The following is a 16,558-nucleotide window of genomic DNA, read 5'->3' as shown; positions in this document are numbered from 1 at the left end:
TGAGCCCATAATCCATAATAACACTTCCTCCAGTGAAAAAGTCCATCTCCTGTTGTTCTCTCACATCAAACGTTTGGCTGGGAAACAGTGCTTGATCTGTGCAGATTTCTCTCCTGATTCCGACCAGACCACTTTCTTTTTTTTTTTTTACCGGAAGAAGCGTAATTATGGATTATGGACCGTTTGAAGTAAAAAACATCTTGCTGGATTTGTTTCTGATAAATACGCAGCTTTTCACTTCACAAGACATTAACTGATGGACTGGAGTGGTGTAGATTACTGTGATGTTTTTAACAGCTGTTTGGACTCTCATTCTGACGGCACCCATTCACTACAGAGCATCCTTTGCTGAGACACTGATGCAATGCTACATTTCTCCATCTGACTCATCTACAACTCGGACGGCCTGAGAGAAGAATTTGACATCAAAGACAACACGGATACATTTAATAATGTAATTATATATATATATATAAAAAAAAATTGCTCTCAGAAAGGTAAAAAGAAAAATGCACATATTGCGCCTTAATGCAAAAGCTCATTTCTGTCCCTGCTGCATACTTTCAAAAATAGTACGCAACAAATGTTTCAAAGCAAATCAGTCACTACACCATATACACAGGTTGTCTAAATAGACAAAATAGTGAATTGCTGGTTTGGAGCGGCTTCAATCGTGATCCAATTATGATATTAGGATTCTCCGCAGTGTCTTGAATCGTGACATCTTCACAATACCAGCCCTACTGCATACTGCAGAAATCACTATCAGTGTGCCAGAGAAGAGGAGGAGGATGAGACGAGATGAGCGACACAACAGAGTCAGACTCGCTTTAATGCAACGCAAGTGCAGTTATAATTCTTCAGTCTGTCCCGCTGGAAAATCAACGAGGGCCGCATGCGGAGGAACTTCTGCCATCACGACCATGACAGCCAATTCACTTACGGACATTAAGACTTTACAGAGGCCAGCCAAAACTGAGCAGAAGAGTTCAAGATGAGTCTCGACTCAGCAAAAACAGACACGCCTGCATTCAGTGGAACACTTTTAATTAATAAGAGTGATTGCATTAAGTAATGAAACGCAGGATAAATGATTACTGGAACTGAACAGAACCATCATGCCTTGAATAATTTAATTAACTGCATTTTATGTAGAAGACTAGTGAGGTTTATTCATTTAGAGCTCTTTACTGTGAGTGGCTGCGGCCCAAGACAAAATACAAAGATTATATGCAATAAATGGAAGGTTACTCTGGAAGGTAAATATAAATAATTTAATTTTTAATAATTAAATTGTGTGTGAAATGGTTCCAATTAGGGATGTTCATTTTAACCGGTTAACCGTTAAACGATTTTGACCGATTAATACAATCAGTTAAACGGTTTAAAAAGTCCTTTATTTATTTATTTTCAGTAATTTATCAAAGTATTTAAAAAGGTTTGCTGCATGGTTAAAATATGCTCCACGTATAAAAAAATTGTGTTTTTTAGAGAGAGAGGGAAAAAAAAAACACCTCACGTATAATAAGTCGCATTTTATTATTTCATTAAGAAATAGGCCTAATGCCAACGCGAAGTGTTTGCAAACATTATAATAAACTGTAAACATAGCTAGGCTATTCTAGTTCCACCTCAATCCACAACAAATCCATTCAATTAACAGTATTTAGAAAAGAACAAGAATTAAAAATAGGTCTTTAAAAAGTTATAGCAACGTATAAACAACAAGCCAAAACAAATTCATTTAGGCTAAAACAAAACTGAAACCAACGTTGGGTCTCTCATTCGACTCGAAATCAAAGGTTTCTGTATTTGTGATGTATTGGAATGCCAAATTATTATTTATTATGTACTTCACTCGCGTTCTAATATCCAAGTAATACAAAATGTTTTGCATAACATTACGAAGGTACTACAAATTTTAACTGAGCAGTGAGTTTTTTTCCCCATATGTTTGACTGTCTGTATTATATTATGATAATGAACTGCATGGTCAAGGTAGCAAAGCTAAACTGTGTGTGCGCATTTTTTCCTTCTAACAGTGAAAGCAACTACTCCTTTTAATCATAAAGATAATCGGAATTGTAAACGGTTTGCCTTTATGTGTGTACATTCACAATAAAAACAAATCTTTGTGCGTAAAATAAGCCTAAAGAAAAATAGGATGCCGCTTTCTGCCGTCTGGTTTCCTTTCGCGCAGCACAAAAATGAACCGAAACTGCGTTTTTCGTTCATTTTCTTAATTTATTAAGTAAAAATATATTTTTCGTATAGTGAATGCAATGCATTTTTCAGTTAGTTAATTAGTTTTTATTTATAAAAAAAAAAAACTACAAGTATTATATACAGTAAATTAGTTCCTTAAGAAAATAATAATAATAAAAAAATCCTAATGAAAAATAAGTAAATAAATAAATACGTAAACAAACAAAAATAACGATATATATCATTGTGAACTAAAATTTCTCACACCATTAAATAATTTTGGTCATATTGCTCACCACTACTTCCAGTAAAAAACATACAAACTACAAATTTTTTTTTAAAAATTAATAAAAAAACAACAACAAAAAAAATATAAAAAAGATAAAAAAGATAAAAAAGAACAACTTAAAATTAAAAATCCACTAAATATGTCTCTTTCTGAAAGGGCTGTGGTGACAAATAAATCAAAACAGGAAGCTGAAGAGTAAATTTCCCAGATTTAAGGTCATTTACAGCAAGTAAAGCCTTTTAGAAACGTTCAATATATGTGATTCATCACATGACACTTGAATTATATTGCTGCAGTTTGGGAAATTGTTTAACAAGAATCTCTGGTTTGGCTGCGGTGAGAAAACATCATCCGCATTATAACCAACCTGACGGTCTTTAAAGGGATAGTTCACCCAAAAATGAACACATGCTGTTAATGTGCTCAAGCTCAGGCCATCCGAGCCATCCTAAGGCTCTGGATTACAGGTAATGTTGTAAACAATGTAGTTTCTTGCACAGACCAAACATTTTGCTTCATAAGACCTCGATGCATCATCAGGAGGCACGGGGATTCATTTAGTCTTGCCTGTATATGCTTTTTTTGACTCTTAAAGAGACGGTAGGCATTGACCAAGGATCACGGTTGGCATTGACCAAGGATCACGGTTCGAGTTTGAAGTATGAAGTAAAATGTATCTTGTTTGTTGTTTGGGTTGGTGGATTAACAGCACATTTTCATTTTTGTGTGAACTAATGCATTAAGGCATTTCTGCAAACCATCACAGTTTGATCCGTTAGAGAAGCGTCTGATTGGGGGATGTTGGCATCGGCCCTCGACTCATTAGACGGCGCGGTCATGACTGTAATTAGAGCGCATTAACTCTTCAACTGCGCAAAGAAACTCCTGCCAAATTCCCTCTCAGACAACAGCCTCCGAACTCATTTGCAGGCGTTTGTGGAGGTCAGTCTGCAGTCGAGCCGAGAGGAATGAGGGTGTGATGCAGAGAGTTTTCCCATGGCATACCCCATGATTCTTAGCAATCAGGTCGGCGCAAATGACTTATCTGCCGTCCAGCAGCATAATTGTGTCTATACGGGTTTAAGCTCTGCCTTTGTGGGAAAGAACGAGGGTGAGAATGAATTTTAAGACAGAAACTAATTACAAATGGCATTTCCGCCCAACATGTATGCAGTAATTATCTGACAGAGAAAACACTTTCAAAGGATTCAAAGGTCTAAAACTGGGACTAGAAACGCCAGGATAAAGAGAGATGCTTGGCTGAAACATTTACAGATTCATGTTTGTACTTACAGCTTTTAATGCCTTTTATGCATTTAAAAATATATATATATTCATTTGAAAAACAGACCCATATGTGACCCTGGAGCAAAAAAAATGATCAATTTTTCTTTTATGCCAAAAATCATTAGGATATTAAGTAAAGATCATGTTCCATGAAGATATTTTGTACATTTCCTATCGTAAATATATCAAAACTTAATTTTTGATTAGTAATATGCATTGCTAAGAACTTGATTTGAACAACTTTAAAGATGATTTTCTCAATATTTAGATTTTTTTGCTCCCTCAGATTCCAGATTTTCAAATAGTTGTATCTCAACCAAATATTGTCCTCCTAACAAACCATACATCAATGGAGAGATTATTTATTCAGCTTCCAGATGATGCATAAATCTCAATTTCGAGAAATTTAGCCTTATGACAATGAAGCACTAAAATAAAATATAAAACAATAAAATAAAATGAGAACAAAACAATACATAAAAACTCAAAATAAAAGTTTAGTTTAACTTGAAGAAATTGTGACAGAAATATATGACTGTAGTACAGCAGAATGCACATCATAATATTATAATATAATTAGGTATGTTGAATGATTTGTGACGGTTATTTACATCCAAAATAAAAGTTTTGTTTACATAATATATGTATGTGTACAGGGTATATTTATTATGTATATATAAATACACACACATAAATTTATATATTTAAAAAATATTTACATGTATATACATTTATATATTTATATTCTAATATTTTATATTATATATAAATATATTTAATATATAAACATAACATATTCTTCTTAAAATGTATACATGCATGTGTGTGTATTTATATATACATAATAAATATACACAGTATACACACATATATTATGTAAACAAAACTTTTATTTTGGATGTGATTAATCGTGATTAATCATTTGACAGCCCTAAATCTAATATAATATTATATAATATATTTTAAGAAACATTACTCTTTCTACCATGTTTTAATTTTAACAGTAAACCTCTGGTGTTTTGATTACCAAAAAATAAAAAGAATTGTATCATTCATTTGATTGCATTTTAAAAGATTAATTAAATTGCATCATTTTAGATAATAAATTCGAATTAAAAAAAAATTAATAAATAGATAAAAGGTTAACACATTTCATAGGGCCCTCTTATTGTGAAAGTTTCATGAATTAAATAGTATTGGGGGAAAAAATCGTTACCGAAGTCACTGTCGTACGAGTCTGGTCCGTCTCCTCTGGTCCTGCAGGCCCTCGGCCCGGCGTCCAGCTGACTGGCCTTCGCTATAGACGTCACCAGATACTCGTCCTCAGTGTTCCTCCAGCCCCACCAGCTGATCTCCGGCTGACTGCAGCGGGCGATGACCGCCCCGTTACGCTGGTGCCTGACGGGACACACAGCAGAGATCATCAGTCACTGTCAGGACTGCAGGAGGCCAGGAGCCAGACGGGCTGCTTCTCTCACCTGTACACCACCACAGGAATCCTCTTCCAGGACCTGAAGGAGGCCACGCTCTCCAGCTCCTTGTCTGTGATCCAGACGGGCACCAGCAGTTTCTGTGGGTAACTCGAACACAACCTACAATGCGGCACAAGAGTCAGACGCTAAAACTCACAGACAAACCATATCAGCGGCAAAGGCTTTTTTCATGATGAAACATACTAGGAATTAATATACAACAATATAATAACATGTCATAATACCAATAAACCTTACATTTATCAAAATACCAACAAACCCCAATAAATGAATTATATGCAGCAAATTAATAATATTCTTACAGCAAATATATTATGAAATACAGCAATTACACAAGCTAAAATGCCTTTATACTCAATAAATAAATTAAATATTAATATATATTTATATATTGAACACCATATTTACAGCAAAATCATTCAACTTGCATACAGGAAAGTATCTGAACGTCAAAGAGAACAAGGAGTCGTTATCTCGCTCTCGTCTCGTTCTGATGTTCAGATCAATCACAGCTCTGTCTCACGCCCGCTGCGTCCGTCTCACTCTCAAATGACAACCTCAGTCCAATTATATGCTGACCATTCTCCGTGAGCCTCGATGACCGATCTGACACACACACACACACACACACTCTCGAGTCTGTCTGATGTGACTCATGTGGCGCAGCAGGTTCTGGCTCGCTTTAATTATCCGTCTCTACAGCACGTCTCACAACACGACACACTGCTGTATGAGTGTTACAAACTCATATTTAATGGATTTTTGCTATACCATGACCTTATACCTACAGCAAAGTTAAGTCAAATTTATATATTTAGCACTCAAAGCAGCTTCACAGCAATAAATAAGAACAATTATTCAGCCCGAAAGCAGCTCTGCATAAGCGCCAGTAATCGAATTCAGGATCTGATTTGAATTTTTAGCATTCAACGATTCGGAAAACATGATAATAAACCGATTATTGTGCCACATCCCGTTCCTTGATTACTTTTTTCAGTTTCTATAGTAGGCTATTGGTTGAACATTATACCGTTAGATTAAACTTACATGAAAAACATTTAAAAGTGACGTGATGTGTCGTGTTAATGCATTATTTCATTTCTGTCCTTTTGTGTGTTTTATTTGTCCTCTTGTTTGTAATTTTGTTCTTTGATTTTATTGCATTGCTTTCTGTTTACTAGTCTTCAATAATTGTTTGAGGGCTTTTTTTTACTTAATTAGTTAACCTAGTATTAGTTTCAAAAAAATGTTTCAATAATAGTGAAATTTCACTGTTATCTAAAACCTTATTTTCAGTAATATATATATATTTCAAAAAAATGTTTATATAATAGTGTATTTATACATTTATATACAACCTTATTTTCTGTGTTTTTTTTGTTTTAATAGGTATGTGTTTGAGTAAAATGTTAATATTTATTTAAAAATTAAGAGACCACTTGGTATTTTTTTTATTTGTTTATTAATATTTTTTTTGTTTTTGTAAAAATTTAATATAAAGATATTGTCGTTTTTGTTTTGTGTTTGGAATAAATGCCATCAGGAGCTAAAATGACATTTTACTCAGACACACAACTATAAAGCAGAAAACCAGAGAAACTGAGAATTTAAGTTGTATTTTTGTTACTATTATTTTTTATTGTTGTTGTTATAAATGAAATAAACAATTAAATTGTTCTAAAAACAATTTATCGTCATAATCGAGCGCCCTAGACAACACTGCCATTATTCAGCTCAATTCAGTTCAATGTTAATTCAATTTACCACAACTACAGAATCAATGTTCTTCAACAGGGAGTAAAATACTGTAGCAAAAGAAACAATGAGTCCTGGCTCATGAGGTTTCAGTATATTAGTGAAATCAATTCAAGCCCGTTTCCGTCCGTCTATCATCACACTGTAATCTTACTTGTAGTTGTTGTTGATATCAGACACTCTCCAGGCGTTCTGCATGTCGAATCCCATCCGCTTCACCTCCACCTCCATCCTGTGCCGCACGTGATCACCTGAGAGACACAAACACACAGTTGATAAGCTCCAAATTCTCAGTATAATCAAAACTCTGCTGTTAAACCTGTTGCAAACAATCTACTCCATTCTGTCGTCTGATTAGCTATGTTTCCATCCACCTATTATTATGCACATTTTGGAACATCGCATTAAAAAAAACACTGGATGGAAACACCAAGATTCTAAAAATGCGCATTAAAAACATGAGTAGGATAAACTTTTTATCTGATAACAAAAAGGGAGCATAAACTACGATATAATATGAATAAATTCCTCCATGCACATTGAAAAAGTCATGTGACTTTGCGCTACGAGACGGGATAACTTGACTAGCAGCGGATGATCTCGATCACAGCATCTATATGTTGTTATGGTCGTTCTGAAATGCTTGAGCAAAGTTTGTCGTCAAAGTATTTCTATATAATTGTCGACTGCATTCACAAACAGCAGCATCCGCCTCCGACAGCACTGAAAGCGTTTATCGTGTTTCGTCTGCTCGCTCTGAGACGCAAGTCATTTATCATATATGAAAATGATTATATTCAGTGACTTCTCCTAGTTTTCTTAGAGATATTTAGCGCCAGTTTATCAGGAAGTAATGATTTTGTTCTCTTTGACTCGTTGGATGGAAACGGTGATTTATACACAAATGTTTTATGCAATATTCCAGTTTTGCACATAAGTTTAATTTGAATGAATCTTTGGATGGAAACATAGCTATTGATACTTTAGAGTTTTTTTTTTTTAATCCAGTCAAAGCTCTTTTAATGTAATTGTACAAACGTCCAGCTTCAGCTCGTGCTTCACGTCTTCTTGCTGTCAAATCTAGACTGATTTTGATCAAGTAAAGGTCAGAATAACTGCAGTAATATCTCCAGATGAACTCTTACTGGACTGAAGCAGCTCAGCTTTACTTGATTCTCCATCAATCATGTTTTAGAGTCTCAAATCTGATCATCAGGATCTTTTGGGGAGCGTTTGTTTCCAGAAGCTTTATTTATGTTTGGATCATTTCAATCTCATCTTACTAAGACATATTAATGGAGATATAGAGCGATCACTGATATTTAGATCATTTGATGTCAGTAGCTGCTGTACTGTTATAAAGATCTCATTTATTTACATTACAGGCGTCAGAATTATCACTTGTCATCTATATAAATATCAGCATCTGCACCCAATTGCATATGTTTTGCTCAGTTTTAGTCTCTAAATTAAAATGAGCTGTTTCCCCTTCATATTCTCATTTTATCAGACTATATGAGCCATTAAAAGGCCTGTTGCTCGTGTGTGCACCTGGTCTGCAGAGGTGCAGGTGCTGGTCTTCATCGTCTGTGTTTCCTCCTAAACACCAGGCGTGAAACGCCAGCGCGAACAGCTCCTCCAGACGGGCCGGATGCGCTACGGCTCTGTTCAAGCGCTTCAGCCACTCCTCACACTGCTTGAACGTCGAGAAATGACACCTGACGCAGAAAACATTCACATTCAGGCATTTAGCAGATGTCAGAAAACAACACGGATTACAGCGGATTCAGAAAAAGCCACAGAAACATGTGAAGCACATTGAAAACTGAGAAAGACAATTATACTTTACAGTAAGCTCTCGTAGTTAATGCATTAACTGAAGTTAACTACTCAACAAGTTCTTACAAATAACAGCAAGAAAAGCAGCCATCATCTTAGGTACTGTTAATAAAAAAAGTTTTTCATTGTTCATTTTTTTCAGTGTGTTTTATATTGTTTTAGATGTGGAGTATGGTATGTTTGGTTTGGAAAAAAAAATCTTTATTTTTTATAACAAGACGACACCCATATGATAACGTGATGTTATTTCCCTTAATATGTCAACACAATGTGTAGATTTTTAAACAAAGACATCAGGCAACAAAACTGTTAGTTCCTGAGATAGAAAAGCAAAAGTAAAAAATAATAATAATAATAAAATAACATATATTACCTAAAAGTAATTAAAACTTTTATATGTATTATAAACACTAAGAAAATTATATTAATTATAGAAGGTATTATTAATCCCAATATCAGAGTTCTCAAATGTTAAATAAAATCTGAGTAATTAAAATGCATTCATTTTATTTTCTTATAAAAAAAAAAAATTAATAAAATGGGCATAATAAAAACAAAAATCTCAATTTACTCACAACGATAACTTTAAGAGGATACGGGTTTTAATCAGCGAAAAAATGCAAAAGTCAATAAAAACATAAAATATATTATCATCTAAAAGTAATTAAAACATAATATACATTAAATATATACACACTAAACTTTTAATGTTAAAGTAGGTATTGTTAATCTCAACTTCAGCATCCTTCAGATTATGATTAAAAATCAAAAGTAAAAATAGTTAATTAAAATGGACTTCTTATATTTAAAGGGAAAGTTAAAAAAAAATAATTAAAATACCACAACAATAAAAAAAAGTAATTAAAAAGTATTATACATATATTATTATGATATTGTGACAATGTAATTAAATATTAGGATTTTTTTTTTGTTACTCAAAATACAAATTCTCTAATATTATACTTCAGTATAACTACAATTCCCTTACTTCACACCGCTGACCAGGTGTGTGTGTGTGTGTGTGTGTGTGTGTGTGTGTGTGTGTGTGTGTGTATAAAAGAGTACGTCTTTTGTGTGTCTGCCAAAAAGAATCTGATTTAACAGAAAATCTTCAGCTAAATGGCCCAAAGGTGATGATGTGATAAAACAAGAGATGGGAAACAAAAAGGTCAGATTAAAAAGAACCAATTATTTCAGGAGGAAGTCAAGAACTGTGTGTGTGTGTGTGTGTTACCTCACTACTTTGGAGTCTTTGCAGATGATGTGTAGCTGGAACATATCTCTGCTCTCAACGCTCTCAATCAGCCTCAGAGGAACCTGCACACACACACACAATCAGCCAATCAGAGAGCAGAAGACCTCATCACATGACTGTATCAACCAATCACCAGTATCTAACTGCAAAAACATGCAACAATGTAACAAGAGTAACTCCTGACCTGCAACAATGTAACAGTTTTAAACAGCAGGATAAAGCATGTAACACTGAGAACATTAACAGAGGCATTAAAAGCTGATTCAAACTGACTTCTGAAATGATGTTATTGCAAGATATTAATGCCTTTAATATACTGACATCAGTTCTCAATGGTTAGTTATTTTAACATGGTCTGTCCTGTTGATAATATAATATTTTACATATAAAATAGTATAAAATATATTAATAGTATAATTAAATAATACAATTTTTAAATACTGACACAAAAGGCATTAATAGGCTCAATAGGTCAAGTTTAAAGTGATTTTACCATCGTCTGCCCTGTTAATTATTAAATATATATCAACATATACAATAAAATGTCATTAAAATAAAACAAAACACAATAAAACAACTTTATATACTCACATAAAAGGATTAATATACTTAGTAATTAGTTAATTTATATATATATATATATCGTACATAATATAAAACAGTGTAATTTAATAATATAATATATAATTTTTCATGTACTGATAAAAAGGCATTAATATGCTCAATAGTTAGTCTTAATAATTTAATAATATAATAATATTAATATTAGATATATTATATATATATATATATAGATATATATATATATATAATATATATATATATATATATATATATTTATATTTATATTTCAATAAATACCTGTAATATAAAATATAGTTTAGTATAATATAGTATATATCTTGAATCTTAATGTTACCAGAATACATCAATGTGAGAAACAGAGAGAAAGATCAAAACAAACAGTAACAGGGGAAATTACAGACATGAAAAGGAGGAATGAAGAGGTGAGAGGTCAAAGGTCAGAGGTGAGCGTGCAGATTACTCACAGAAATCTCACTGTCCACACCAGGATACATCTACAACACCGACACAGGGATGAGGAAGAGAGGGGGGAAAAAAAGAGGGAGATGAAAACGTGACTCAGCAAAACGAGCAAACAAAGAGGAGGATATAAACGGGGAAAAAGGGATAGAGAGAAAATGAGACTGTATTTTTCTGGAGTAAAATAAAAGGAAGAGAGGAGAGAGGGAGGGAGGAAGAGAGAGAGAGAGAGAGAGAGAGAGGGAGAGCGGAGAGAGAGAGAGAGAGAGAGAGAGAGAGAGACAGAGAGAGAGACGGAGACGGAGAGAGAGAGAGAGAGAGAGAGAGGGGGGGGAGAGGAGATAGAGAGATCATTTGCTGAGAGCTGATAGCAGAAAAGATCCAGGATTGTTAGAAAAGAAATAGAGATCTTGCGGAAAGCTCCGGTCAAAATGCCACTGAAGTTGAGCAAAAAGATCCAGGATTGTTAAAAAGAAATAGCCTTAAATCTCTGGGTCACATGATGCTGTAATGCAGCTGGGTTAACTGTTTGGTTGGCATAATGCAGATTACAGCAGAAAATCATTTCATCTCATCCCTCAGTTTGTAAAAAAAAAAAAGGAAACAAGGAAACCATGGAGGTCTGTGCGGTCAGAATAAAGCTCATTTATGTTAAAATAACAAATAATGTCATACAGTGACATGCATTGAAAAATAGTGTAATTTTAGTATAATTTATACACTACTATAGTATTTATAAATATTTAAATTAACTTTTTAATTTTTTAAAGTGACATGCATTGAACATCATTGTTATTTTGTGATAAAGCTTTATTGTATTTATGAATATTTTAAATTAGCTTTTATTTTCATATTTTGTCAAAGAGACAAGCATTGAACATTAGTGTTATTTTGTTATTTATAATTTATTAGAGTATTTATTATTTTAAATTAGACTTTTTTTATATTTTCAGTTTTGTTTTAATTTTTTCAAAGCATTGAACAGTAGTGTTACTTTTCATTTTTTTTATACACTACTATAGTATTTATTAATATTTTAAATCGGGGTTTATTTTGAGTTTTCAGTTTCAATTTTTATTTTGTAAAAGCAACAGGCGTTGAACATCAATGCTATTTTATTATTATTTACAATAATAATATAGTTATCATTGTTATAGTATTTATAAATATTTTGTATTAGCTTTTATTCTTTTATAATTTCAGTTTTTATTTTATTTTTAGTCATCTCATTATGTTTGGAATTTTTAATATATTTGTGTTAGCTTTGTTTTCAGTTTTAGTATAACTTAAACCTATTTCAGTTTACTTTCAGTTTTCATTATTTTTTGATGTTTAAGTCGGTCATCTAATGTTTATATTTTATTTAGTCACAATATTAGAATTAGAATTTTGGATTAGAACTAGATTCAAATTTTTATCATTACTGTTGTTTATTTCATTTTATAAATAAATGTTTATATTTAATGCATTTCATTTCAGCTTTATTTCAACTAATGAAAATACATATCTGTTAAACAAGCAACATCCCTTTAAACATGTCACACTGTTGAGATGTCGGAGTGACGAGGCAATTATCAGGAAGTCTGTGTTTCCTCTGCAGTCAGTGACGTCAAGACTGCCTCCATCAGCAGACAATTTAAAAAAAGAAACATCGAAAATAAACAACAGGCCAAAGTTCCCCCTTAAGAACGCTAATAAAGAAGGAGAGCAGACGGCGTCACACCGGCGTTTAAACACACACGTATGAGATAAGAGGCTTGTCTCTGCACACTGAAGTGGTGTGATGCTGACGGACATCAACAGTGTTGGGCTTGTGGACTACAAGTAACGTGAGTTATGTAATCAGATTATATTCAGTAACTAGTAAAGCAGCACTTTTTTTTTTTAAAGTAACAAAAGTTACACAGTTTTCCTATTTATTCACAGACACGGTGCAGAGAATTCCTTCAGCCTGAGGCTTATCCATTTCACTTTTGGTGTGAAAGGGCCCTTATAGCTGGCAAAATATAACTTTTGTTATTAAAAAACAAATAAGCAATCCCAGACCAGGTGAACTTCATGCATTACTTTAGTAAAAAAGTAACCAAGTACCTCAACATCATGGAGTTACGCAATATTGTAACGCATCACTTTTAAAAGTAACTTTCCTCAACACTGGACATCAACAATTCACTCATGATGCTAGTTACTCAAATAAATAAATAAATAATTATAGTACGTATGTGTGTGTTTAAGTATATATAATTATTAAAATATCTTAAAATGTTTAAATATGATGTATATATATATATATATATATATATACAGTCCAGACCAAAAGTTTGGAAACATTACTATTTTTAATGTTTTTTGAAAGAAGTTTCTTCTGCTCATCAAGCCTGCATTTATTTGATCCAAAAATAACAGAAAAAAAAATGTAATATTGTGATATATTATTACAATTTAAAAATAATTGTTTTTAAATTTATTATACTTTAAATTATCATTTTATTTCTGTGATGCAAAGCTGAATTTTTAGGATCATTATCACATGATCCTTTAGAAATCATTCTAATATGATTATTCATTATCAAAGTTGGAAACAAGTTCTGCTGCTTAATATTTTTTCAGAACATGTGATACTTTTTTAGGATACTTTGATGAATAAAAAGTAAGTAAAAAAAAAAGAATAAGCTATGTTTTAAAAATATAAATATTTTGTAATAACAATATACTAACTACTGGTCAGTAATTTGGGGTCAGTAATTTTTTCTTTCTTTTTTTTTTTAAATAAAATCAATACTTTTATTCAGCAAGGATGGTGGTTAAATTGATAAAAAGTGATAGTAAAGAAATATATTATTAGAATATATATTATTAGAATTTTTTTTTTATTTTGAATAAATGCAGTTCTTTTTAACCTGTTTATTCATCAAATATATTAGACAGCAGAACTGTGTTTCCAACACTCATAATAAATCAGAATATTAGAATGACACTGTGCCACTGATACTTCGGAAATGCCAGAGTCTTTTGCAGTGCAAGGCTGGAGTAATGATGCTGAAAATTCAGCTTTGCATCACAGGAATAAATTATTTTTCAAAGTATATGCAAATAGAAAACTATTATTTTAAGTTGTAATAATATATCACAATATTACTGTTTTTTTCTGTATTTTTGATCAAATAAATGCAGGCTTGATGAGCAGAAGAGACTTCTTTCAAAAACATTAAAAATAGTAATGTTTCCAAACTTTTGGTCTGTACTGTATATATACAGGTGCATCTCAATAAATTAGAATGTCATGGAAAAGTTTTTCAGTAATTCAGTAATTTGAGAAATCATCACAATTAAAAGAACCAAAGACTTAAACTACTTCAGTCTGTGTGCATTGAATTTATTTAATACACGAGTTTCACAATTTGAGTTGAATTACTGAAATAAATTAACTTTTCCACGACATTCTAATTTATTGAGATGCACCTGTATATATACTTTACATTTAAATTGCACGAACCACATTAAAAGTAATCTAAACTTCAACTTCACTAAAGACACAACTGGGACGCCAGTGCAGTTTACGTGCTGATGTCAGGGAGGCTGTGGGTGGAAAGAAAGAGAACAAGAGGCCTGTGTGCCAGCATGAGCTCACTCTGTGTTCAGACCCCCCAGAGCTGTGAGGTCAAGGGAAATCGAACCGTGCTCAGAGAACTGCTCTTTCACTGGGATGAGAGGAGACCGCAACATCTGGACGACTGTTAGAGGAGGTCCAGCAGAGTCTGCACTTTAACTCTCTTGTGCTGGTGGTGCTCTTACATTGATGACGGAGTCTTTGAATTTGATGTGAAGTCTGTAGTTGGAGATGGCGATGATGGCATCGTCCGCACGGCCCAGGAACTCGACCCACTCGCCCTGCAGGACAGGGAACGGGATCTGGAGAGACGAAAACACAAAAACATGCCACTGAACTGTGCGTATACACATTTATATGACTGAGAGTAGGATACGGATGATACGGATTAATCTCAGTCTAAATCTGCGTGTTTCTGATACACACTCAAGCACATGCGACGCTTGCATTGTTTTCAGCATCTGCATCTCAATAAATGCAATAAATTCATTTCCAGAGCTGCTCTGAGACGCACTTCGGCAGCTTTGCACCGTTTCATTTGAGAAAAACTACTGTCAGATACACACTGACACTGAAAGTAAGATAGAAAGACTTTCACGACAACCCGTCAAAATAAAAGTCTGGTTTGACTTGAAGAAATTGTGACAGTAATATATTAACATTGTATTCCTAATTCTAATCCTAATGGTTCCTAATTCTATTTTTCTTTTAAAGTTGAGATGCCATTGCATATTTCAAATATTGCTGGCTTTCTGAAGAATTGCTTATTAAGGTCTATTGTAGGTCGCTTTGGATAAAAGTGTCTAAATGTAAATTTCTCATTGCAATATACTTTAAAATGCAAGCGTTTTCCTTCTTAAGTTTCTCAGTGGGGCTGTTTTTAGTCAGCATAACTGCATCCTTTCAGCCTGTAGTGGTTTGAATGTGGTTTCTCAGCTTTTTTTAGTCTGAACTATGAGAAACGTTTTCTTCTGTGGCTCTGCATCACCCATAATGCCATCTGTGCCAGCGGTTTGTGCGGTTGTCCTGACTCATTGGCTCTCTGTAAACAGGAACCAGAAAACCAGGCAGAAAAGCGAGAGAACGAATGCTCTCTTCAAACTCTGGAGCAGTTCTTGAAGACCTTCTTACTACAGAGTAAACAAGGGAGCGATCACCTTTCCAGCTTCTTCTGAAGCTGCATTCAGGTTTGCATAAGGCATAATAATGTGTGAGTGTGTGATTTCTGTGTCACCAAATGGAATTGAAATGCATTTGTTTTAGCAGCCTGACATTAAGGGAAATAAAGTTAACAGGACTTTTATAAGTGTACTTAAACACTTAAATGGAGAAAAAAAAATTAACTTATTTTATTTCATCCGGTTGTCAAGGCAACATTTCTTATTTTCATTTAGTTTATCTTGATGTACTAAAACCAAAAACTAAAACTCAATAAAAATTAATGACAACTATATAGACAAGACAAAAAATTACAAAAAAACAACAACTGCTAAAAATTTAACTGATTAAAATTAAAACAGAAAATATAAAAATAACATAATAGAAGCTGAATAAAAACTAATAGTATCTCGATGCTAAAATAAGCGTTTTATATATATATATATATATATATATATATATAATATATATATATAATATATATATATATATACTGATTAGTTAACATTAAAGAAATAATATTAAATTAAATATTAAATATTTAAAAAACAATATATTTTAAATTAAATATAAATATATAAATACATACAATATAAAAACAACATAATATCAAAACCATGTTT

General features: G+C 32.8%; 1 protein-coding gene across 1 annotated transcript in view; it reads right to left on the bottom strand.

Annotated features, from left to right (window-relative positions):
• Positions 1–16,558, bottom strand: part of LOC109067900 (myotubularin-related protein 4-like) — a 63,258-nt gene that overhangs the window by 14,115 nt on the left and 32,585 nt on the right. The window contains 7 exon segments of the mRNA XM_042723478.1: positions 4,998–5,179; positions 5,260–5,373; positions 7,184–7,280; positions 8,581–8,747; positions 10,103–10,185; positions 11,173–11,202; positions 14,963–15,079. Coding sequence (XP_042579412.1) covers positions 4,998–5,179; positions 5,260–5,373; positions 7,184–7,280; positions 8,581–8,747; positions 10,103–10,185; positions 11,173–11,202; positions 14,963–15,079 — 790 coding nt within the window.

Source organism: Cyprinus carpio, chromosome B5, assembly GCF_018340385.1.
Source record: "Cyprinus carpio isolate SPL01 chromosome B5, ASM1834038v1, whole genome shotgun sequence".
In the NCBI taxonomy this organism is placed as follows: Eukaryota; Metazoa; Chordata; class Actinopteri; order Cypriniformes; family Cyprinidae; genus Cyprinus; species Cyprinus carpio.
This window is presented reverse-complemented; position numbering and strand designations above follow the sequence as displayed.